The sequence below is a fragment of the Lonchura striata genome, chromosome 10, assembly GCF_050655825.1.
Source record: "Lonchura striata isolate lonStrDom1 chromosome 10, ASM5065582v1, whole genome shotgun sequence".
NCBI classification, from domain to species: Eukaryota; Metazoa; Chordata; class Aves; order Passeriformes; family Estrildidae; genus Lonchura; species Lonchura striata.
The window spans coordinates 24138277-24159985 of NC_140712.1; the positions used below are offsets into that span (position 1 = coordinate 24138277).

At 54.4% G+C, this 21709-nt stretch overlaps 1 protein-coding gene across 2 annotated transcripts in view; it reads right to left on the reverse strand.

The window, feature by feature from the left end:
* The window catches only part of ITGA11 (integrin subunit alpha 11), a 46727-nt gene that overhangs the window by 1985 nt on the left and 23033 nt on the right, over nt 1-21709 (reverse strand). For both annotated transcript variants that reach the window (XM_085589053.1, XM_077785962.2), the window contains exons 13-29: nt 20029-20169; nt 18174-18377; nt 17608-17738; nt 16925-17091; nt 15140-15282; nt 14184-14294; nt 13137-13222; nt 11565-11766; nt 9130-9228; nt 7555-7631; nt 6559-6648; nt 4745-4835; nt 4525-4638; nt 2862-2948; nt 2301-2411; nt 1183-1278; nt 65-178 (exon numbers count right to left, since the gene is read on the reverse strand). In XM_085589053.1, the coding sequence (XP_085445179.1) occupies nt 65-178; nt 1183-1278; nt 2301-2411; nt 2862-2948; nt 4525-4638; nt 4745-4835; nt 6559-6648; nt 7555-7631; nt 9130-9228; nt 11565-11766; nt 13137-13222; nt 14184-14294; nt 15140-15282; nt 16925-17091; nt 17608-17738; nt 18174-18377; nt 20029-20169 (2064 nt within the window). The remainder of the gene's footprint in view (nt 1-64; nt 179-1182; nt 1279-2300; nt 2412-2861; nt 2949-4524; nt 4639-4744; nt 4836-6558; nt 6649-7554; nt 7632-9129; nt 9229-11564; nt 11767-13136; nt 13223-14183; nt 14295-15139; nt 15283-16924; nt 17092-17607; nt 17739-18173; nt 18378-20028; nt 20170-21709) is intronic.

A 21709-nucleotide genomic window follows, 5' to 3' on the forward strand; every position in this document is an offset into this window, starting at 1 on the left:
CAGAGGGTTCCTCCAGGCACGGGAATCTCCAAAAATCCCCCAAAATCCCCCAAAAGCTGCTCACCTTCCAGAGCGCCAGGACCAGCAGGGCCAGGAGCAGGAGACCTCCAAAGGTACTCCCAAGGATGATCCAGATGGGAATTTGCCATTCCTCGGGCTTGGAGATCTCGAACGTGATCTGGAGGAGAGGAAACGCTGCGGTTTCCAGGCAGGAAGGGTGGGGAGAAGGGGATAGCGGGAATGCTGAGCGGCCTTTTCTTTGGGAATGCTGGGCAGCCTTTCCTTTGGGAATGCTGAGCAGCCCTTCCTTTGGGAATGCTGGGCAACCCTTCCTTTGGGAATGCTGAGCGGCCCTTCCTTTGGGAATGCTGATTGGCCCTTCCTTTGGGAATGCTGATTGGCCCTTCCTTTGGGAATGCTGGGCAGCCCTTCCTTTGGGAATGCTGATTGGCCCTTCCTTTGGGAATGCTGAGCGGCTCTTCCTTTGGGAATGCTGAGGAGCCTTTCCTTTGGGAATGCTGATTGTCCCTTCCTTTGGGAATGCTGGGCAGCCCTTCCTTTGGGAATGCTGAGGAGCCTTTTCTTTGGGAATGCTGAGGAGTCTTTTCTTTGGGAATGCTGGGCAACCCTTCCTTTGGGAATGCTGAGGAGCCTTTTCTTTGGGAATGCTGGGCAGCCTTTCCTTTGGGAATGCTGGGCAACCCTTCCTTTGGGAATGCTGGGCAACCCTTCCTTTGGGAATGCTGGGCAACCCTTCCTTTGGGAATGCTGGGCAACCCTTCCTTTGGGAATGCTGGGCAACCCTTCCTTTGGGAATGCTGAGGAGCCTTTTCTTTGGGAATGCTGAGGAGCCTTTTCTTTGGGAATGCTGATAGGCCCTTCCTTTGGGAATGCTGATTGGCCCTTCCTTTGGGAATGCTGATTGGCCCTTCCTTTGGGAATGCTGGGCAGCCTTTTCTTTGGGAATGCTGATTGACCCTTCCTTTGGGAATGCTGCACAAAGGATTTGGCTCAGCTTTCCCTGCGGATCACGGAGATTCCAGGATCGGAGCTCGGCTCCGGCCACGGCCGCACCGAGTTCCTCCAAACCTGGGTCCCTCCCTCCACAGGGATTTTCCCAGTGGGATCAGGGCAGGGTGTGGCAGCATCCCAAAATTTTGGATCCCCCATCCCAGGGCTGACCTGGCGGCTGGGATCCTCCTCCCGGAAAACGAAGGGGCTCCGGAAGCGCCGCTGGAGCGCCGCGATCGTGGTGAGCTTCAGTGCCTTGAACTTCAGCTGCACAGAGAGGCCTGGGATGAGCATCCCATAGGGAAAAGAGACCACATTCCCAACGGGATCCATCCCATCCCCAACGGGATCCATCCCCAGGGGCTGGGATGAGCATCCCACATGGAAAAAGAGACCACATTCCCAATGGGATCCATCCCATCCCCAACGGGATCCATCCCATCCCCAATGGGATCCATCCCATCCCCAATGGGATCCATCTCCAGGGGCTGGGATGAGCATCCCATAGGGAAAAGAGCCCACATTCCCAACGGGATCCATCCCATCCCCAACGGGATCCATCCCCAGGGGCTGGGATGAGCATCCCATAGGGAAATGGAGCCCCCATTCCCAAAGGGATCCATCCCATTCCCAATGGGATCCATCCCATTCCCAATGGGATCCATCCCCAGGGGCTGGGATGAGCATCCCATAGGGAAAAAGAGACCACATTCCCAATGGGATCCATCCCCAGGGGCTGGGATGAGCATCCCACATGGAAAAAGAGACCACATTCCCAATGGGATCCATCCCCAGGGGCTGGGATGAGCATCCCATAGGGAAAAGAGACCACATTCCCAATGGGATCCATCCCATTCCCAATGGGATCCATCTCCAGGGGCTGGGATAAGCATCCCACATGGAAAAAGAGAACACATTCCCAATGGGATCCATCCCATTCCCAATGGGATCCATCCCATGCCCATGGCTTTGCATTCTGTTTGCATCCATGGGAGAGGAGGATGCAAGGCAGGGAGTGGGGGCGGAATGACGGCAAAAAAAGCGGTTTTAGATTAATTAAATTTGCATTAATTAATAAATTATGGAATGAAATAATCCATTATGAGGTGCTGTGGATGCACGATCCTGAAGGATAAGCTGCTTTGGGAACAAAATCCACCCCAAAGAACGGAAAACCCCCACGTTTTTGGGGTGCCAGTGTTCCTTTGGGGGATTTCTCCCAGAAATCCACGTTTTCTGGTGAAATCCACGTTTTCCGGTGAAATCCACGTTTTCCGGTGAGCACTCACTGCCTTCAGAGACTTCATCCACAGATTCCCACGCAAGTGCAGGTTCAGCTCCTCGCTGGGGGCCAATTTCACCTCGCAGTCGATGGAAACCACGTCGGAGTTGCTGCGGTTCTGCAAAGGGAAATGTGGGATCACGCTGGAAAAGGAGGGAAAATCCCGCTGGGATTCGTCCCTGGCAGCACTGAGGGAGGGAGGATCCCGTGTGTCCATCCTCCTGTGCGGCCAAATCCCCACAATTCTTTAAATTTTCCCCCCCAAACTTCCCAATGTTGCTGGGTTTTGTGCTGTTCTCTCCCTCCAAGTTTTCCCTTGGAAAAAAACCGATCCCGATCTTTGTGAGCTGGAGAATCCCCTCGCTCCCCGTAAATCCCGAGTATTAACGGGGCTTAAATTGCAGTGGCTGAGACAAAAAATAAAAATAAAACGACTGAAGGGCTTAAAATCCTCCTAAAAAAATTCCGGAGCCCACGTGCCCCTCCCATGTCCATGGGCCATCCCTATTCCAGGTTTTTCCCTGTTTCGGGATATCCTGGAGCCGGGATTGGCCCCGTGAGGGGATACCAGGTGTGGGGTGCGGGACAGGTCCTCCTCCGCCGGGGTTCTCCGGTAGTCAGTGCTGTTCCCCCAGATGCTGCAGGTCGTGTTTTCCTGTGGGAGAAGCCGATGGAATTCCAGCAGGGACACGGGGATCGTGGCTTCCCTGTGCCCCCATCCCGATGGAATCGGGGATCCCCAGCACCCCACAGGATTTGCTGGAGCTGGGATGGAGTTTGGCTTGCTGTGGGATGTGGCTGGAGGGCTGGGATCCCATCCTAAACTGGGCTGGAATCCCATCCTAAACCATGTTGGAATCCCATCCTAAACTGGGCTGGAATTCCATCCTAAATTCTATCCTAAACCATGTTGGAATCCCATCCTCAACTGGGACAGAATCCCATACTAAACCAGGCTGGAATCCCACCCTAAACCAGGCTGGAATCCCATCCTAAACTGGGCTGGAATTCCATCCTAAACCATGTTGGAATCCCATCCTAAACTGGGCTGGATTTCCATCCTAAACTGGGCTGGAATTCCACCCTAAAGCATGTTGGAATCCCATCCTAAACTGGGCTGGAATTCCATCCTAAACCATGTTGGAATCCCATCCTAAACTGGGCTGGATTTCCATCCTAAACTGGGCTGGAATTCCATCCTAAACTGGGCTGGATTTCCATCCTAAACTGGGCTGGAATTCCATCCTAAACCATGTTGGAATCCCATCCTAAACTGGGCTGGATTTCCATCCTAAACTGGGCTGGAATTCCATCCTAAACCATGTTGGGTTCCCATCCTAAACTGGTCTGGAATTCTATCCTAAACTGGGCTGGAATTCCATCCTAAACCATGTTGGAATCCCATCCTAAACTGGGCTGGAATTCCATCCTAAATTCTATCCTAAACCACCCTAAACCATGTTGGATTCCCATCCTAAACTGGGCTGCAATTCCATCCTAAACCATGTTGGAATCCCATCCTAAACTGGGCTGGAGTCCCATCCTAAACCATGTTGGAATCCCATCCTAAACCGGGCTGGAATCCCATACTAAACCAGGCTGGAATCCCACCCTAAACCAGGCTGGAATCCCATCCTAAACTGGGCTGGAATCCCATCCTAAACCGGGCTGGAATCCCATCCTAAACCAGGTTGGAATCCCATCCTAAACCGGGCTGGAATCCCATCCTAAACCAGGCTGGAATCCCACCCTAAACCATGTTGGAATCCCATCCTAAACCAGGCTGGAATCCTGTTCAAAATTGGGACAGAATCCCATCCTAAACCAGGCTGGATTCACATCCTAAACCGGGCTGGAATCCCATCCTAAACCGGGCTGGAATCCCATCCTAAACCAGGCTGGAATCCCATCCTAAACCGGGCTGGATTCCCATCCTAAACTGGGCTGGAATCCCATCCTAAACCGGGCTGGAATCCCATCCTAAACCAGGCTGGAATCCCATCCTAAACTGGGCTGGAATCCCATCCTAAACTGGGCTGGAATCCCATCCTAAACCAGGCTGAAATCCTATCCTAAACCAGGCTGGAATCCCATCCTAAACCAGGCTGGAATCCCATCCTAAACCCGGCTGGAATCCCATCCTAAACTGGGCTGGAATCCTGTTCAAAATTGGGACAGAATCCCATCCTAAACCGGGCTGAATCCCATCCTAAACCGGAATCCCGTCCTACCTGGTCTGCCCGGAATTCCGTGGGCAGCAGGAGCCGGTTGCCCGCGCGGGTGGCCACGGGCACGGTGATCTTTAGGGTCACCCCTTGCACCGGGAAGAATCCCAGGTTCTGCAGCTGCCAGGGAAGAGCACAGGGATGTGTCGGGATCGGGGGATGCGGGTCCCGGCTCCCGGGGCAGATCCCAAATCCGGGAGAACTCCGGGATCCGCATCCTGCTCACCGTGAAGGTGCAGTGGAAGGGGGGCCCGACGGGGTTGGATCCATCCAGGGAATTGTTGGATCTGATCTCGAAATAGTCCAGGCTCGACGTCCTGTGGGACAAAGCGTGACAAAGAGGTTTGTAGGATTTCCCCTTTCCTTGCAGGATATTCCCTTTTCTTTGCAGGATATTCCCCTTTCTTTCCAGGATTTCCCTTTTCTTTCCAGGATTTTCCCTCTCTTTCCAGGATTTCCCCTTTCTTTGCAGGATTTCCCCTTTCTTTGCAGTATTTCCCACTTTCTTTGCAGGATTTTCCCTTTTCTTTGCAGGATTTTCCCTCTCTTTGCAAGATTCTCCCTCTCTTTGCAGGATTTTCCCTTTTCTTTTCAGGATTTTCCCTTTCTTTGCAGGATTTTCCCTTTCTTTGCAGGATTTTCCCATTTCTTTGCAGTATTTCCCACTTTCTTTGCAGGATTTTCCCTTTTCTTTGCAGGATTTTCCCCTTCTTTACAGGATTTTCCCATTCTTTGCAGGATTTTCCCTTTTCTTTGCAGGATTTTCCCTCTCTTTGCAGGATTTTCCCTCTCTTTGCAAGATTCTCCCTCTCTTTGCAGGATTTTCCCTTTTCTTTGTAGGATTTTCCCTTTCTTTGCAGTATTTCCCACTTTCTTTACAGGATTTTTCCCTCTCTTTGCAGGATTTTCCCTTTCTTTGCAGGATTTTCCCATTTCTTTACAGGATTTTCCCTTTCTTTGCAGGATTTCCCCTTTTCTTTGCAGGATTTTCCCTTTCTTTGCAGGATTTTCCCTTTCTTTTCAGGATTTTCCCTTTCTTTGCAGGATTTCCCTTTTCTTTGCAGGATTTTCCCTTTTCTTTGCAGGATTTTCCCCTTCTTTACAGGATTTTCCCTTTTCTTTGCAGGATTTTCCCTTCTTTACAGGATTTTCCCTTTCTTTGCAGGATTTTCCCTTTTCTTTTCAGGATTTTCCCATTTCTTTACAGGATTTTCCCTCTCTTTGCAGGATTTTCCCTCTTTGCAGGATTTTCTCGCCTTTTAATAAAGCAGAGCCACCCCAGGCCTGGCTGAGGTTTGGCTGTCACAGGAGGTGAATCCATCCCTGCTTTGCAGCTGGAAAGGTGGGAAAAGAGCCAGGAACATCCTGTGGGAACCCGCCTGTGATGGCCCCAAATCCCCACATTTCTCTCCCTCCTTTTTCACTCCAAAATTCCCAAATTTGATATTTTCCGTCCTCTTCTTTCCCTCCAGGTTTTCTCTTCATTCCGAACTGAAGAATCCCCTCACTCCCCATAAATCCTAAATATTAAAGGAATTTTATTCGTGGCGCCTGAGTAAAAAATATAAAATGACCGAAGGGCTGAAAAATTCCAGCAAGCACTGCCAGGGAATGTGCTTTGGGATCCCTGATTTTCCCATCAGCAGCTTCCTAAATTATCCCTGCCTTCATCCCTGGCTGTCCCAGACTTGAATTCCCGGTGATTCCACGCCCGTCCCACAGCTGAGCTTCCCTCCCATGGTTTTGTGGGATGGCCACCGGCCCAGACGTCGGGAACACCTGCTAAGGCCATTCTTACCTCCAAGAATTCCCTTTTTTTTCCATAAAAACTCACCCTCACACCTCTTTAATAAAATTGATGCCGTCAAACAGCGGCAGAGTCCAGCTCTCTGCACCTCGCCAGCTTTATAAAAAGCTCTCCCCTGATTTTACGGCTCCTGGTTTTTCAATAAATTCCCAACTGAAACCTCGGTTTGAAGGCTGCTTTTCCCGAGGGGTTTTCCCAATCCGTGACCTCGCATCCCATCCCGAACTCCTCACCTGGTGAAGAGCAGGTCGGCCTCGTACTTGAGCTGGAAGTTGAGGTGGGCAACGTTGTCCTCCTTGGTGCTCTCCTTCTCCTCGCTGTCACTGCAACCGCAGCAGGGCCAGGGGGTCAGGCAGGAGCCAAATCCCCCTGGGAATTTTTTCTGGGAATGCTGAACTTTTTTTTTGGTCAAAGCAGGATTTTATTCTGAGGGTTTTTTTATTACTAAAATGATTCGGAGGGAGGTGTCACACGCCCAGCAGCTTAAAGTGGTGCAGGGGAATCCTCCTCTGCTGTAATAATGGGTGGATTTATTAAAATACTATTTATATTAATTATGTAGCCAATTAATTAAATTATTTATTTATATTTTAATAAGTTGAATTAAATTTTCCCTTTCTTTGCAGGATTTTCCCCTTTCTTTGCAAGATTTCCCCCTTTCTTTGTAGGATTTCCCCTTTCTTTGCAAGATTTTCCCCTTTCTTTGTAGGATTTCACCTTTCCTCATAGGATTTTCCCATTTTTTGCAGGATTTCCTGCGTTTCCCTGTGGGAAATCTTTACCACTGGAAGAGGAGGGAGTAAGGAGAACTTTGTAAAATTATTAGGAGATATTTTTCCCGGGAAATATTTGTGGTGGGAGAGTGGATGAGAAAGCAGCAGCGGCTGGAGATCCAGCAGAGCCCGGCAGCTTCCACAGGCACGGAAAAATCATGGATGTAAATTCCCAGATAAATACAAACAGCCAGGTTTGGGAGCACGGGGCTGGGATAACCCACAGCAACCGGGTCTCCGTGGGGTTATTCCATGGAAAAACTCTGGCTCCGGAGGAAGGAATCCCAAGGAAAGCTGGCTACATCCTGGGGTGCCCAGAGAAGCTTCCTGGATCCCTGGAATTCTCCAAGGTTGGACAACCTGGGATCAGGGAAGGGGTGGGACTGGATGGGCTTTTTTTCCAGCCCAAACCATTCCACGATTCCGTGATTCCGGAGGGAGAAAGCATCCCCAGACCTGCTGGCAACCATGTAGACCTCCATGCTCTGCAGGAAGACGGATTTGCTGAATTCGAAATCCAGGCGGAAAGCGACCTGCGGAGGAGGGAAAAACACCGGGAAAAACACCGGGAAAAACATCCCAGGGAATCATCCCGAGTGCTGAGCGGGGGCCAGTGTCGGACCCTGTGGGAGACACGATTCCCAATCCCAGCAGGACCGAGCAGAGCCTCTCCAGGCAGAGAGGATTTGCAGGAATTCTCTCAGCCCCTGCGATGGGAGCAACACGGATTGTCCCTTTGGAAGCAGATCCCTGCAGAGTCCCGGGATGGGCGGGAAGGGGAGGCAGCTGCAGGGAGCCAACACCTAAAATGGGATCAGCGTGATAAATGGCACATCTGCCGTGACCTCAAACGTCTGGGCCGGCGCAGCTGACCGGGATATTAAAGCTCCCGCGGCTCCGGAGCCAAAATTCCATTTCCAGCCTCTCTTTGTTTTGGCAGGAGCGGCGCTACCTGATGCATTCCCAACGCCGTAGGTCATGGGCCGCCGGCTCCTCGTGCAGCCACAGGCATCCCACCGGGATTTTTGGGAGCTTTAAAGCCCAGCCTGGTGCCTGAGGCTCATCCATCATAATCCAGGAAAGCTTTCAGACGGATACAGGAGCTGGGGAGATTTTATCTCCAGATCCCGCTTATTTTGGTCCCTTTTTCCATGGGTGGGCAGGTGGGATTCCATACCAATCCTGAGGGGATCTCCCTACTGATCCTTTCCCAACTGAGCCCTGAATTTGATGCTTCCCGAGGGTTTATGGCTTATAAAAACGATAAACTGGATCTGGGCTCATCCCAAACACTGGGAGCACCGGTTTGGAGGATGCCACCACCCAGCGGGGCTTGGACTGGCTCTGAGCAGGTTCCAGAGGAACCTCAGAGCAAGGAGAACCTCTCAGGCCTTGATAATCCACCATAATCCAGGAAAGGTTTCAGACGGATACAGAATTTCTCTCCAGATCCCACTTGTGCCGGTCCCTTTTCCCACAGGAGCATGGGGTGGGGCTGGAATTCCACATGGATCCTGAGTGGCTGCAGCTCACCCCTTTTCCTTTCCCCACCTTATTCCTGAACTGGGTGTTTCCCAAGGGTTTATGGTCTATAAAAACAGGTTTTGCTGGATCTGGGCTCATCCGAAATATTGGGAATACAGGTTTGGAGGATGCCACCACCCAGGGAGGATTGGGAACAGGATCCAGAGGAACCTCAGAGCAAGGAAAACCTCTCAGGTGGGCAAGGAGCCTCATCCTGCAGGGAATCAGCCCAAGGAAGTTCCCATCCGTGGTTTGAAGCAAACATTAAATTTTTCCAGAGGATTTGAGGCAAATTCTGTCACCTGGAGAAGCTGGGTTGGATTCTGGGGCTCTCCTGAGCACCAGGGCAGGATCCCAAACATCCCAGCTCCCCTGAGATGCCTTTCAAGCTCCAAAAGGGAAGAACCCAAAAGTTTCTCCTCAAAATCCTGCTCGGGGTTGCCCAGATGTGACCCCGCGGGCAGAAGGTCCACGTGGCAGCCCAGTGGGAAGTTGGGAATGTCCTACCTTGGCCTTGGCTCGGAAGAAGGGGTAGCTGACGTTGCACACCCTCCTGGTGGGGTGTCTGTCGTCCCCGGCGCAGTCGATGTTGATGTCGGTGTCGTCCTGAAATGGGACACGGAGTCCTGTCCATGGAGTGTCTGGGACACTGGGAATGAGCCCCAGGAGCCGGATCTTTGGAAAACTGGGAACAGCCAGGGCGTTCAAAACCGGCCTTGGCTTTGGGGAAACAACCAAGCAACCAATGGCCAACCAATGGGCAACCAACCAATGGCCAACCAACCAATGGCCAACCAATGACCAACCAACTAATGGCCAACCAATGACTAACCAACCAATGGCCAACCAACCACCAACCAACCACCAACCAACCAATGGCCAACCAATGGCCAACCAACCAATGGGCAACCAATGACCAACCAACCAATGGCCAACCAACCACCAACCAACCAATGGCCAACCAAACAATGGCCAACCAAACAATGGGCAACCAATGGGCAAACAACCAATGGCCAACCAACCAATGGCCAGTGACCAACTAACCAAAAACCAATCAGCCAATAACCAACTAGCCAATGACCAACCAATCGACAGCAAACAACCAAAACCCAACCAACAACCAAGCAACAATAAGAACCAACCGACCAAAGACCAACCAACCAACCAAGGACGAACAAATGAACCAGCCAACCAACAACCAAGGATCAAAACCCAACCAATGACCAAAATCCAACCAATGACCAAAAACCCAACCAATGACCAAAATCCAACCAAGGACCGACCAACCAATGACCAAAACCCAACCAATGACCAAAACCCAACCAATGACCAAAAACCCAACCAATGACCAAAACCCAACCAATGACCGACCAATGACCAAAAACCCAACCAATGACCAAAAACCCAACCAATGACCGACCAACCGTTGGCCAACAAACAAATGAATGAAGAAAGGATACAACCAACAACCAACCACAACCCAAACCCAACCAAAGGACCACACACACAACCAGCCAGTCATCCAGCCCAGGCTGCTCGCTGGAGCTGGGAATCCTTCCCGAGCATTCGTTGAAGCTCCTGGAAAGGAGCATCTCTAGGAAGCAGCTCCCAGTTTCCCGATTTAAATCCTCGTTATGAATTCAGTTACAGCGGCGAATGAATTGAAATGTGGTGATTGAATGAACCTGAACATTCCTGGCATTCCTGATCTTTCTGGGATGAGGAGTCGGTGGGAAGCACTGAGACAACATGAGCTGTTATCCTGCATGGCCACCAGCTAGGCTGGAATCCCCTCATCTCCACACTGACATTCCAGCTGCTGGGACACCTTCCCTCTCTCCAGCCAGGCTGGAGGAGCTCCTGCCCGTTGCAGAGCTGGGATGGGATGGGATGGGATGGGATGGGATGGGATGGGATGGGGACACCAACCCTGCTCTGTCTCCTCCACAACCCTTCCAGATGTTGTAGGCAGGTGTCCATCCTCACCATGAGAGGATGAGCTATTCCAGCTTTTATCCCACAGGGTGTCAGTTTGAGCTGCTGCCACTGGAAAAGTCCTACCCAGGAGCTGGAACATCCCAGCACCAGCCACCAGCAGCAGCCTGGGACTTCCTGCTGAAATTATGGACTTCTGGGGCCATAGCCACTTTTTATTTGTAAGACACAGAGATCCATCCCCTCTGGATGCTCCTAGATAAGGAGGACAGCCAGGAGCCCATTATCCCTGACTCCTCCGTGACCAGCCACAAATATTCCTTACAACCACTGCTGCCCAGTGCTTTCTGTGCCCCACCATCCAGGGGTTTTCCCTGCTCCCCTCACTTCGTTTGGAATAATCTCCAAAAAATGCATTTCTCTGATTTTTGTGGGCAGCGAGCCCCACAATTTTCCCTTGGCACGGCTCGGAGGAAAACAGAGGAGCTGGGATGAAGTCATGGGGGGGGTGAGGGAAGGCTCAGCAGCATCAGCACATTCCCAAACCCCGCTGGGAACAGGGAGGAGTTGCACCAAGATCCAGTGAGTGGGGCAGTGAAATTTTTGGGACACTCAGGGATCATCCAGGGAAAGAGGTGGCATCGCCCGGCTCGGCGCTGAGCTGTGGCCACATTCCCGTGATCAGCTCCTACTTCCAGGAGTTTTTTTTCTCAGCTGCAAAAACTCGTTCCTGACGGGAACTTGGCCACGTGCAGGGAGTATTTTTAAACAGCTGCAGGAGAAAAATAGAGGGAAATAATTTCCTCCGTGTTTGACCTTCGCTCAGGCTCTTAAAACTCAAAACGTTTTTGTATTTCCAAAACAAAGAGCTGGAAGTGCTTAGAAGCAGAGCCCATAAACAGCTCTGATTTATGAGGGACGGAGGCAGATTTGGGCTCTGCAGCTTTGTCGTCGGGCCGGGATTAGCAGCACCTCTGGAAAAGGCCGGATCTGCCCCGGGAGCTCACCTTGGGGATCAGGCTGGCCAGCTGGAGGTTCCTGGAGAAGGAGATGTTGAGGACGGTGCTGTAGGCGTTCTCCCCGCGGTTTTCCAGCGTGGCCTCCACGGCCACCCTTCTCCTGCTGCTCTCGATGACGAAGACGGCGGCGTCGAAGGAGAGGCTGAAGGCCGAGCAGTCCCCCCTCCGCAGCGCCCTCCGGCAGAATTCCCTGCAGGAAGGGGCATTCCCGGGATTTTACAACCATGGAAATCCCCGCTCTCCCTCTGTCCTGCTGTGCCGAAAGAGGAATTGTGGATTCTTCCCATCGGCCGTAATTTGGGGATTTTTGGCCAATGGTGTGACGCTTTCTCAAACATTAATAGGGCAGCTGGGATGTAGGGAAGAAACATATCCCATGCCAGTAGCAAAGGTGGCTCCAAGCTCCAACAACGTCCAGCCCGGCCTTGGACACTTCCAAGGATCCAGAGGCAGCCACAGCTTCTCTGGGAATTCAATCTCAGCCAGTCACCAACCTCACAATCCCTTCCCAAAATTCCATCCGTCCCTATTTCACCTAAAGCCATTCCCTGGCTCCTGTCCCTCCATCCCTTATCCCAAATCCCTCTCCAGCTCTCCTGGAGCCCTTCAGGCCTTGGAATGGCTCTGAGCCCTCCCTGGATCCTTCCCTTCTCCAGGGAACATTCCCAGGGCTCTAAGGATTCCCTGGATCCTTCTCTTCTCCAGAGAACATTCCCAGGGCTCTGATCCCTCCCTGGATCCTTCCCTTCTCCAGGGAACATTCCCAGGGCTCTAAGGATTCCCTGGATCCTTCTCTTCTCCAGAGAACATTCCCAGGGCTCTGATCCCTCCCTGGATCCTTCCCTTCTCCAGGGAACATTCCCAGGACTCTGAGGATTCCCTGGATCCTTCCCTTCTCCAGGGAACATTCCCAGGGCTCTGAGCCCTCCCTGGATCCTTCCCTTCTCCAAGGGAACATTCCCAGGGCTCTGAGGATTCCCTGGATCCTTCCCTTCTCCAGGAGAACATTCCCAGGGCTCTGAGGATTCCCTGGATCCTTCCCTTCTCCAGGGAACATTCCCAGGGCTCTGAGGATTCCCTGGATCCTTCCCTTCTCCAGGGAACATTCCCAGCTCTCCCAGCCTGGCTCCAGAGGGGCTCCAGCCCTCGGAGCAGCTCCGAGGCCTCCTGTGGATGCAGGGATAACCTTTAATATTTCTGTAACCACGGAGCTGCAGTGTGGAATTATTTCCATGAGTCAAGCCCGTAATTGCCAGGTGGGTAATGCCAGCCTTGCAGTTATTCCCTGGTATTTCCTGCTTTGCATCCCTGGGATTCGTCACCATGGCACCAAATATTCGCTGGTTTGTGGATTCCCCGAAAAACCACGGATTCCTTCCAGGCAGGGAGAGGCTCAGAAGTGCCAAGGAGCACCTCATGGAGGGCTCGGATGAACCTTGTGGCGATGCTGGATGCAGGACCAGTGATGTCAGAATTTACGGAACGCAAACTGGGGCTGGAGTTTTGGAGCCTCCCCCGGCTGGTGACACTCTTGGAGGATGATCTGGGTCACCTACTCACATGGCACTGGGAATGTCACTTCTGGCATCCAGCACCAGATCGGGGACACAGTGCTCGTCCTCGTTGCAGCCGTTCCAGAAGGGGACCTGAGGGGACAACGAGAGCAGCTCGGTGACCATTCTCCTGGAGATAAACCTGCCCTGATGCCCTGGGAGGTGGCACTTTGGGAGGTGACACCCTGGGAGGTAGAACTTTGGGAGGTGGAACTTCAGGAGGAGGCACCAGGGATGTGACACTTGGGGAGGAGGAATTTTGGGAAGTGGCACTGGGGAGGTGACACATTGGGAGGTGACACCCTGGGAGGTAGAACTTTGGGAGGTGGAATTTTGGGAGATGGCACCAGGGATGTGACACTTGGGAGGTGGCACGTGGGGAGGTGGAATTTTGGGAAGTGGCACTGGGGAGGTGACACGTTGGGAGGTGACACCCTGGGAGGTAGAACTTTGGGAGGTGGAATTTTAGGACGTGGCACCAGTGATGTGACACTTGGGAGGTGGCACGTGGGGAGGTGGAATTTTGGAAGGTGGCACCAGGGATGTGATACTTGGGAGGTGGCACGTGGGGAGGTGGAATTTTGGGAGGTGGAATTTTGGGAGGTGGCACCCTGGGAGGTGGCATCTGGGATGTGATGTGACACCTGGGAGGTGGCACGTGGGGAGGTGGAATTTTGGGAAGTGGCACTGGGGAGGTGACACTTGGAGAGGTGGAATTTTGGGAGGAGGCACCAGGGATGTGACACGTGGGAGGTGGCACGCGGGGAGGTGGAATTTTGGGAAGTGGCACTGGGGAGGTGACACTTGGAGAGGTGGAATTTTGGGAGGTGGCACTCTGGGAGGTGGCACCAGGGATGTGATGTGACACTTGGGAGGTGGCATGTGGGGAAGTGGAATTTTGGGAAGTGGCACTGGGGAGGTGACACTTGGAGAGGTGGAATTTTGGGAAGGTGGCACCAGGGATGTGACACGTGGGAGGTGGCACGTGGGGAGGTGGCACATGGGGAGGTGGAATTTTGGGAGGTGGCACCAGGGGTTGGCAGCTGCTACCTACAGAGACCCTGAGCGAGGTGGGCCACCCATCGTCCAGCATGGGGCCGTGCTCGGGATGCTCCAGCTCGTAGTCGATGGAGAACGTCACCGGCTTCACGTAATCCGCCGTGTCCTGCGGCACACGGAGAACGTGGAGAGGAGCCCGGGGCCACCTGGGCTGGGGCAGCACCTCGGGGTGGCCCTCGAAGGCCACAGATCCGTCCTGCAGCCCCAGCCCAGGGCTGGGATGCAACAAAAACCAGATCCCATCTCCAAGTGTGCTCCAAGCCCCATCCATCCTGGCCTTGGACACTTCCAGAGGTCCAGCGGCAGCCAGAGCTCCTCTGGGAATTCCATCCCAGACAGGAATTCCTTTCCGGTATCCCACCTAACCCTGCCCTCTGGAAGCCCCTTGGAGCTCCTCCCCTGCCTTGCCCCGAGGTGCAGAGGGATGCTCTGATGTTTTTTTGGGCTAAATCACGAGCTCCACCTCCGTCTCCAGCCTCAAATTTCCCAAAAGTTCACGGCAGTTCAGCCGGGGCTTGGGGCTGGGCCAGTCTGGCAGCGTGGGCCTGCCTGGCTTCCATGAGATTCTCCTCATTCCCTGGGAATGTTTGGTTTTGGCCAGGTTTGTGCAGCAGCTGTTCCCCGCGAGCGAGGGATCCACCAGCTCCGCACCCAGGGGTGGGACCCTGCCGGGCCAGCGAGTGGCACGGGGACGCTCCATTCCTGATGGAAAACCAGCGAGCATTCCTGCTTTTGGAGCAGGAAAAGCAGCCTGTCCCTGGGCTGAGGAGCACGTGGAGCACATGGAAGCTGCAATGATGTCACCGCCTGGGGACCCAGCAGCTGCCACGTGCCGGCAGCTCCGTCCCTGAGCACGTCGAACCGGCGGGCAGGAATCCAGCGGGACAAATCCGGCGGGATGAGGCTCATTCCCACTCTGGATGGTGCAGAGAACATCTGCTCCAGACTCACCAGGACGTGGAAGGGGAGCGTGTGGCAGAGCTCCTGGCCGGCGCGCAGCTCCAGCGCCCGCGGCGCCGCCCGCTCGCCGCCGTCGTCCAGGTGTGCCCGGGGCGAGTAGCGGCGCTCGTCGATGCTCGTGTTGTACCTGAGCCCTGCGGGGACACACACCCCAAACCCTGGGCAAAAAGTTGGCCCCAGTGCCCATTCCCTGCTAAGAACAATCCAGGGAAACTGAGGAGGTTCTGGGAAAAGTTCTCCTCTCTCTCCAAATGAGTTTTGGGAATGAATCTTTGCAAGGCCCTGTGTAAAATCTGTGCGGGCGTGGAATTGTTCGCCTCTCAAGAGTTCCCGTGCTGGTCTGTGGGAATAAGAGCTCACCCCTCGCCGGGATGATTTATGGAGATCCTTTGGTTCCTGCACTGCTGTTTGAAAGAAACTGGAGATTCCCAGCCAAGCATGGATTTCAGAGAGCCACGGAATCTCAGACTGGTTTGGGAAGGGACCTTCAATCCCATCTCACTGCAGCTTCTGCCACGGCAAGGACACCTCCCACCATCCCACGCTGCTCCAGCCTGGCCTTGGGCACTTCCAGGGATCCAGAGGCAGCCACAGCTGCTCTGGGAATTCCATCCCAGCTCCTCCCCACCCTCACAGGGAACAATTCATTCCCAAAATCCCATCTGTCCCTCTTTCAGCTCAAAGCCATTCCCTGGCTCCTGTCCCTCCATCCCTTGTCCCCAGCCCCTCTCCAGCTCTCCTGGAGTTCCTTTAGGCCCTGGAAGGGGCTCTGAGGATTCCCTGGATCCTTCCCTTCTCCAGGGAACATTCCCAGGGCTCTGAGCTCTCCCTGGATCCTTCCCTTCTCCATGGAACATTCCCAGGGCTCTGAGGATTCCCTGGATCCTTCCCTTCTCCAGGGGAACATTCCCAGGGCTCTGAGCTCTCCCTGGATCCTTCCCTTCTCCAGGGGAACATTCCCAGGGCTCTGAGGATTCCCTGGATCCTTCCCTTCTCCTGGCTGGACACCCTCAGCTCTCCCAGAGAGCTCCAGAGCAGAGACGCTCATCCAGGGGGCGACTCCTTATTTCCAGGGGAAATAAGGTAAAATCAATTAAATAAGGAAATCCCACTCAGTTTTTATCCCACAGGGACAGCAGCAGGGAAAAAAAAAAAAAAGCTGGATTTGACAGAGCAAAACTAAACTCCTGGTCTGAGTGATGGGAGCTTTTCCTTTGGCTTTGGATCCTGATTTTCCTGGGCCGGTGTTTGCTGCTGGCCCGCAGGGGCTGAGCCGCTGTCGCGGCCCCGCTCCGCTGACTCCCGGGAATCCGCCGGGATCACTCGGGGTCGCGGCACCATCCAGGGGTTTAACGGGAGAGCTGGGCCAGCCACACGGATTCCCCGGGAATGGAATGTGGAGCGTGCACATCTGGCCAGCAGCTGTGTCCCGTGGGAGGCGGGAGGAGCCCCGGGGAACGCGGGCCGGGCACGTCCTCTCCTGTCCCGCTGGCGTGACATTCCCGTCACGCAGAGCATGGAAAGGCAAATCCCAGGAGAGCTCAGCCCAGGGAATAGGTGAGGGACGGGGTGGGATTCATCCTGAGGGTGTTGCCTTGGCAGAAGCACCACCAGAACCCGGAGACTCGGCTGGGACAGGGACCAACGTGAGTGCCATCAAAGCGCCGGATGGACACGTGAGCTCCTCCAAGCTCCTGGATGGTTTCCATCCCAAAAGTTGGGTTTTCCACGGGGCTGGAGACCTGAGCAAGGCAGGAATTGGGGTTCTGTCCTTACCCACGCTGGCGGTCTGGAAGCGAGCAGAGAGGAAGAGGGCGCTGAAGCAGACGAAGGCCCTCATGCAGGTGGCCTCCTTCCCGTTGCGCCTGCAGTCCTTGGTGAAGATGTTGATCTTGGAGGGCTCGAAGCGGAGGCTGGCGTTGATCTGGACCACGCTGCGGGACCTGTGGGGTTGGGAGAGGCCACGGGATGGGCGCTGGCTCGGGATGGGACATCCCGGAGTCTCCCACAGCTCCAGCTTTGCCTTTTTCCCTCCTTTTCCCTCCTTTTCCCTCCTTTTCATGGAAGGTTGGGAAGACCAAAGGCGCTCTCCAAGCAGAGCCCAGGTTGACCCATCTCGGCTGGACACAGCCACCCTCCGTCCCAGCAGCTTCCAGGGACTCTCCAAACATTAATTAACATTTGAAAATGTTGCTCTAATTAAACCAGACCGGAAGGAGCCTGGGCAAATCCCCACAAATTCGGAATTTCTGGAGAACTACGGATGAAACCCAATGGAAAACCAAGCCTGGCATCCTTTCAGGGCCCGAGGGTAGCGAGATCCCACAGCCCCGTTGGGCAGCGGGTGATTATTCAGGAAAGATGGTTGGGAATGCTGGGAGACCAGTTTTTCCTGGAAAACCTTTGGCATGAGTTGGGCAGAGGAGATGGGGAGAGGGCGCCGAGGACGGCCGGCTCACCAGAGCACCACGGCGTTGCCCAGCGAGCCCACGGCCAGGTCCACCAGCCCGTCCTCGTTCAGGTCCAGCTGCCCGTGGATGCTGCACCCAAAATACATCAGGCCCGCAGCGAGGCCGGCGGCCGCGATCCGCTGGAAAGGAACGGGAACGATCCAGGCTGGATCCCAGCAGGAGCAGCCCTGCCCGCTGAGGGATTGCCAGGCTGGCTCCGCCTCGCCCATGAAAACTCCCCGTTCCAAGAGGTTATTCCATGGAATAACTCAGGTTGGAAAAGCCATCCAAGACTGTCGAGTCCAAGCACCCCCTGGCACTGCCAAGGCCACCACAAACGTCCCCAAGTGCCACATCTTAAACCCCAGCAGGGATGGGGACTCCACCGCTGCCGTTCCAATGCTTGAATTCCAACGTTTTCTCTCGGATGCCTCAAAAGAGGAAATATCCGTCCGCAATAATTCACAATTAAATCCCGGGCATGGATTTGTCCCGCCCCACCGATCCTTAAAAGAGGGACAAATGGTATTTATTCCCGTGAAGGATGAGGAAAAGCAAGCTCGGGGAAGGCCCACCTGCTTGTACTTCTTCAGGATGGTGCCCTGGAATCCGAGGAAAACGTAGACGGCTCCTTGGTGCTCGTCCTCCAGCGGGGCCCCCACCACCAGGTCGTTGTAGGAGTCCTGGTTGAGGTCGGGAACGGCGGCGATGCAGGAGCCGAAACGGGAATTCTGGTAACTCTGGAGGTCCACCAGGGCTCCGCTGGGAACGAAGAGGTTCTGCCAAGGGGAGGAAGGAAGGGAGACAATTCCAAAGGGAACAGTGCGGTGCGAGGGGTTCTCCAAGGAAGGAGGTGGGAGCGTTCCCAGGGATGGGGGATTTTGGGAGCACATCCCTGGGAATGACGAGCCCTGAGCCAGCCCTGCGTCTGCTTTGCACCCGACATAAATCATTCGATAGCAGTAATAATTAATAATTATTTAATTAAATAAAAAAAAATAACATTCAATAACAAATACAAATTCCATAATAATAAACATCCCATATTTGTAATAAATTGTATATTAAATACAAATCTCACTATATTATTATTATTGTTTTTATTGTTATTACTCTTATTATTGTTATTATTGATATTATTATTATTATTATTATTATTAATAATAATAATAATAATAATAATAATAATAAATAAAAAATAATCCGCAAATTATAAAGTGCTTTGGGTGAAGGGATGCCATGCTCCAGCTTGGGCTCTGAGGATTTCCCTGGATCCTTCCCTTCTCCAGGGAACATTCCCAGGGCTCTGAGCCATCCCTGGATCCTTCCCTTCTCCAGGGAACATTCCCAGGGCTCTGAGGATTCCCTGGATCCTTCCCTTCTCCAGGGAACATTCCCATCTCTCCCAGGCTGCCGCCAGAGGGGCTTCACCCTTGGAGCAGCTCCGTGGCCTCCTCTGGAATTGCTCCAGCAGCTCCAGGTCCTCCTGATGATCCCATTTCTCCCTAAATTCCCCAGTTCCACACCCTCGTGCTGTTAGGAGGTCTGGGAGCTCTGCCGCCATTCCAGTTCTCCCCTTGCAGGGCTGCAAGATCCCCCAAAAATGGGGATTTGGAGGTTTTTGCTCCATAATTCCAACTGGGGGAATTCCTCATCCCGGAACTCCCTTCCCATCCGCCCCACCTTCCACAGGGAAGCTCCTTCAGGCACGGAAGGAGCTCTGAGCTCTCCCTGGCAGGAGCCGCGTGCCTGGGGGCGGTTTCTCCGGATGGACACCCGCGTTCCCACATGGCAAAGATCCCGTTGTCCCGTTCCCCTGAGACCCCAGCGGGTGACACGGCTGCCAGGGGCGCTCCGTGGCGTCCCCGCGGTGTCCCCACGTGTCCCCGCGTGTCCTCGCATGTCCCCGCGGTGTCCCCACATGTCCCCGCAGTGTCCCCGCGTGTCCCCGCGTGTCCCCACATGTCCCCGCGTGTCCCCGCGTGTCCCCACGTGTCCCCGTGGTGTCCCTGCATGTCCCTGCGGTGTCCCCGCAGTGTCCCCGTGGTGTCCCTGCATGTCCCCGTGGTGTCCCCGCGGTGTCCCCGCGTGTCCCCGCGTGCCCCCGCGTGTCCCCGTGGTGTCCCCACAGTGTCCCCGTGTGTCCCCGCGTGCCCCCGCGTGTCCCCGCGGTGTCCCCGCGTGTCCCCGCGTGTCCCCGCGTGTCCCTGCATGTATCCGCATGTCCCCGTGGTGTCCCCACGGTGTCCCCGCGGTGTCCCTGCAGTGTCCCCACATGTTCCCGCGGTGTCCCCACATGTCCCCGCGGTGTCCCTGCAGTGTCCCCACATGTCCCCGCAGTGTCCCCACATGTCCCTGCGGTGTCCCCACATGTCCCCACATGTCCCCGCATGTCCCCACGTGTCCCCGCGTGTCCCCGGTGCCACTGACCCCCCGCCGGCTGTAGACGTAGACCTTGCCCCGCTCCCTGCCCTCGCTGAAGAACATGGGCGCTCCCACCAGCAGCACGTCGGTGACGCCGTCGCCGTCCACGTCCAGGGCGCCGATCTCGCTGCCGTAGTAGGAGCCGATCTGGAGGGGACAGGACGGGCTGGGAATGGCGCCACCGGCCCCTGGGATCCACGGGGACATCCCCACCCGCCACGGAGCCGCTGCGGATGCTGGGCTGGAAACGGGGGTGAGTGTTCTGCCGCCGTCTGCCAGAGCTGGGGCGGGGGGCAGCTTTATTTACCTCTCCCACAGCCAATCCTCCCTCCTGGAGATCTCTGCTGTTAATGAGCCATTAATTATTAATTGTCTTCTGTTCATGGGCCATTCATTGTTAATTGTCTGCCCAGGGGAGCAGCCAAGCATTCCTACCTGGATACAATCTGACCTGGGAACAGCACAGCAGCCTTTGACCGCTGCATTCCCAGAGGAGCAGCTTCCTTCCCCCTGCATTCCCAGCTTTCTCCCCACTGCATTCCCAGAGGAGCAGCTTCCTTCCCCCTGCATTCCCAGAGGAGCAGCTTCCTTCCCCCTGCATTCCCAGAGGAGCAGCTTCCTTCCCCTGCATTCCCAGCTTTCTTCCCCCTGCATTCCCAGCTTCCTTCCCCCTGCATTCCCAAAGGAGCAGCCTTCTTCCCGCTGCATTCCCAGAGGAGCAGCTTTCTCCTCACTGCATTCCCAGCTTTCTCCCCCCTGCATTCCCAGAGGAGCAGCTTCCTTCCCCCTGCATTCCCAGCTTCCTTCCTGCTGCATTCCCAGAGGAACAGCTTTCTTCCCCACTGCATTCCCAGAGGAGCAGCTTTCTCCTCACTGCATTCCCAGCTTTCTCCCACTGCATTCCCAGAGGAGCAGCTTCCTTCCCCCTGCATTCCCAAAGGAGCAGCTTTCTTCCCCCTGCATTCCCAGAGGAGCAGCTTTATCCCCCCTGCATTCCCAGCTTTCTTCCCCCTGCATTCCCAGCTTCCTTCCCCCTGCATTCCCAAAGGAGCAGCCTTCTTCCCGCTGCATTCCCAGAGGAGCAGCTTTCTCCCCACTGCATTCCCAGCTTTCTTCCCCACTGCATTCCCAGCTTTCTCCCGCTGCATTCCCAGAGGAGCAGCTTCCTTCCCACTGCATTCCCAGAGGAGCAGCTTCCTTCCCACTGCATTCCCAGAGGAGCAGCTTTCTCCCCCCTGCATTCCCAGCTTCCTTCCCACTGCATTCCCAGAGGAGCAGCTTTATCCCCCCTGCATTCCCAGCTTTCTTCCCGCTGCATTCCCAGAGGAGCAGCTTTCTCCCCCCTGCATTCCCAGCTTCCTTCCCCCTGCATTCCCAGAGGAGCAGCTTTGATCTTTGGACCAGTGGGGTTGGAGAGGTGGTAATTCCATCCTCCAATCCAGGGTCACCTTTGGAATTCTATAAATTCCAGATGTTTGAATAAAACTGGATATTTTTCTCTTTTGAACTTACCAAGCTTCTGTGTGCTCATTCAGTGTCCCACAGCGACACGTGTGTATTTTTAATTTTCTTAGTAAAGAGCTGTTATTCCTACTCCCACACCTTTGCCTGGGAGCTCCTTAATTTCAAAATCATAATAATTCGGAGGGAGGGGGTTTGAATTTTGCATTCCAAGGGAGGCTCCCGC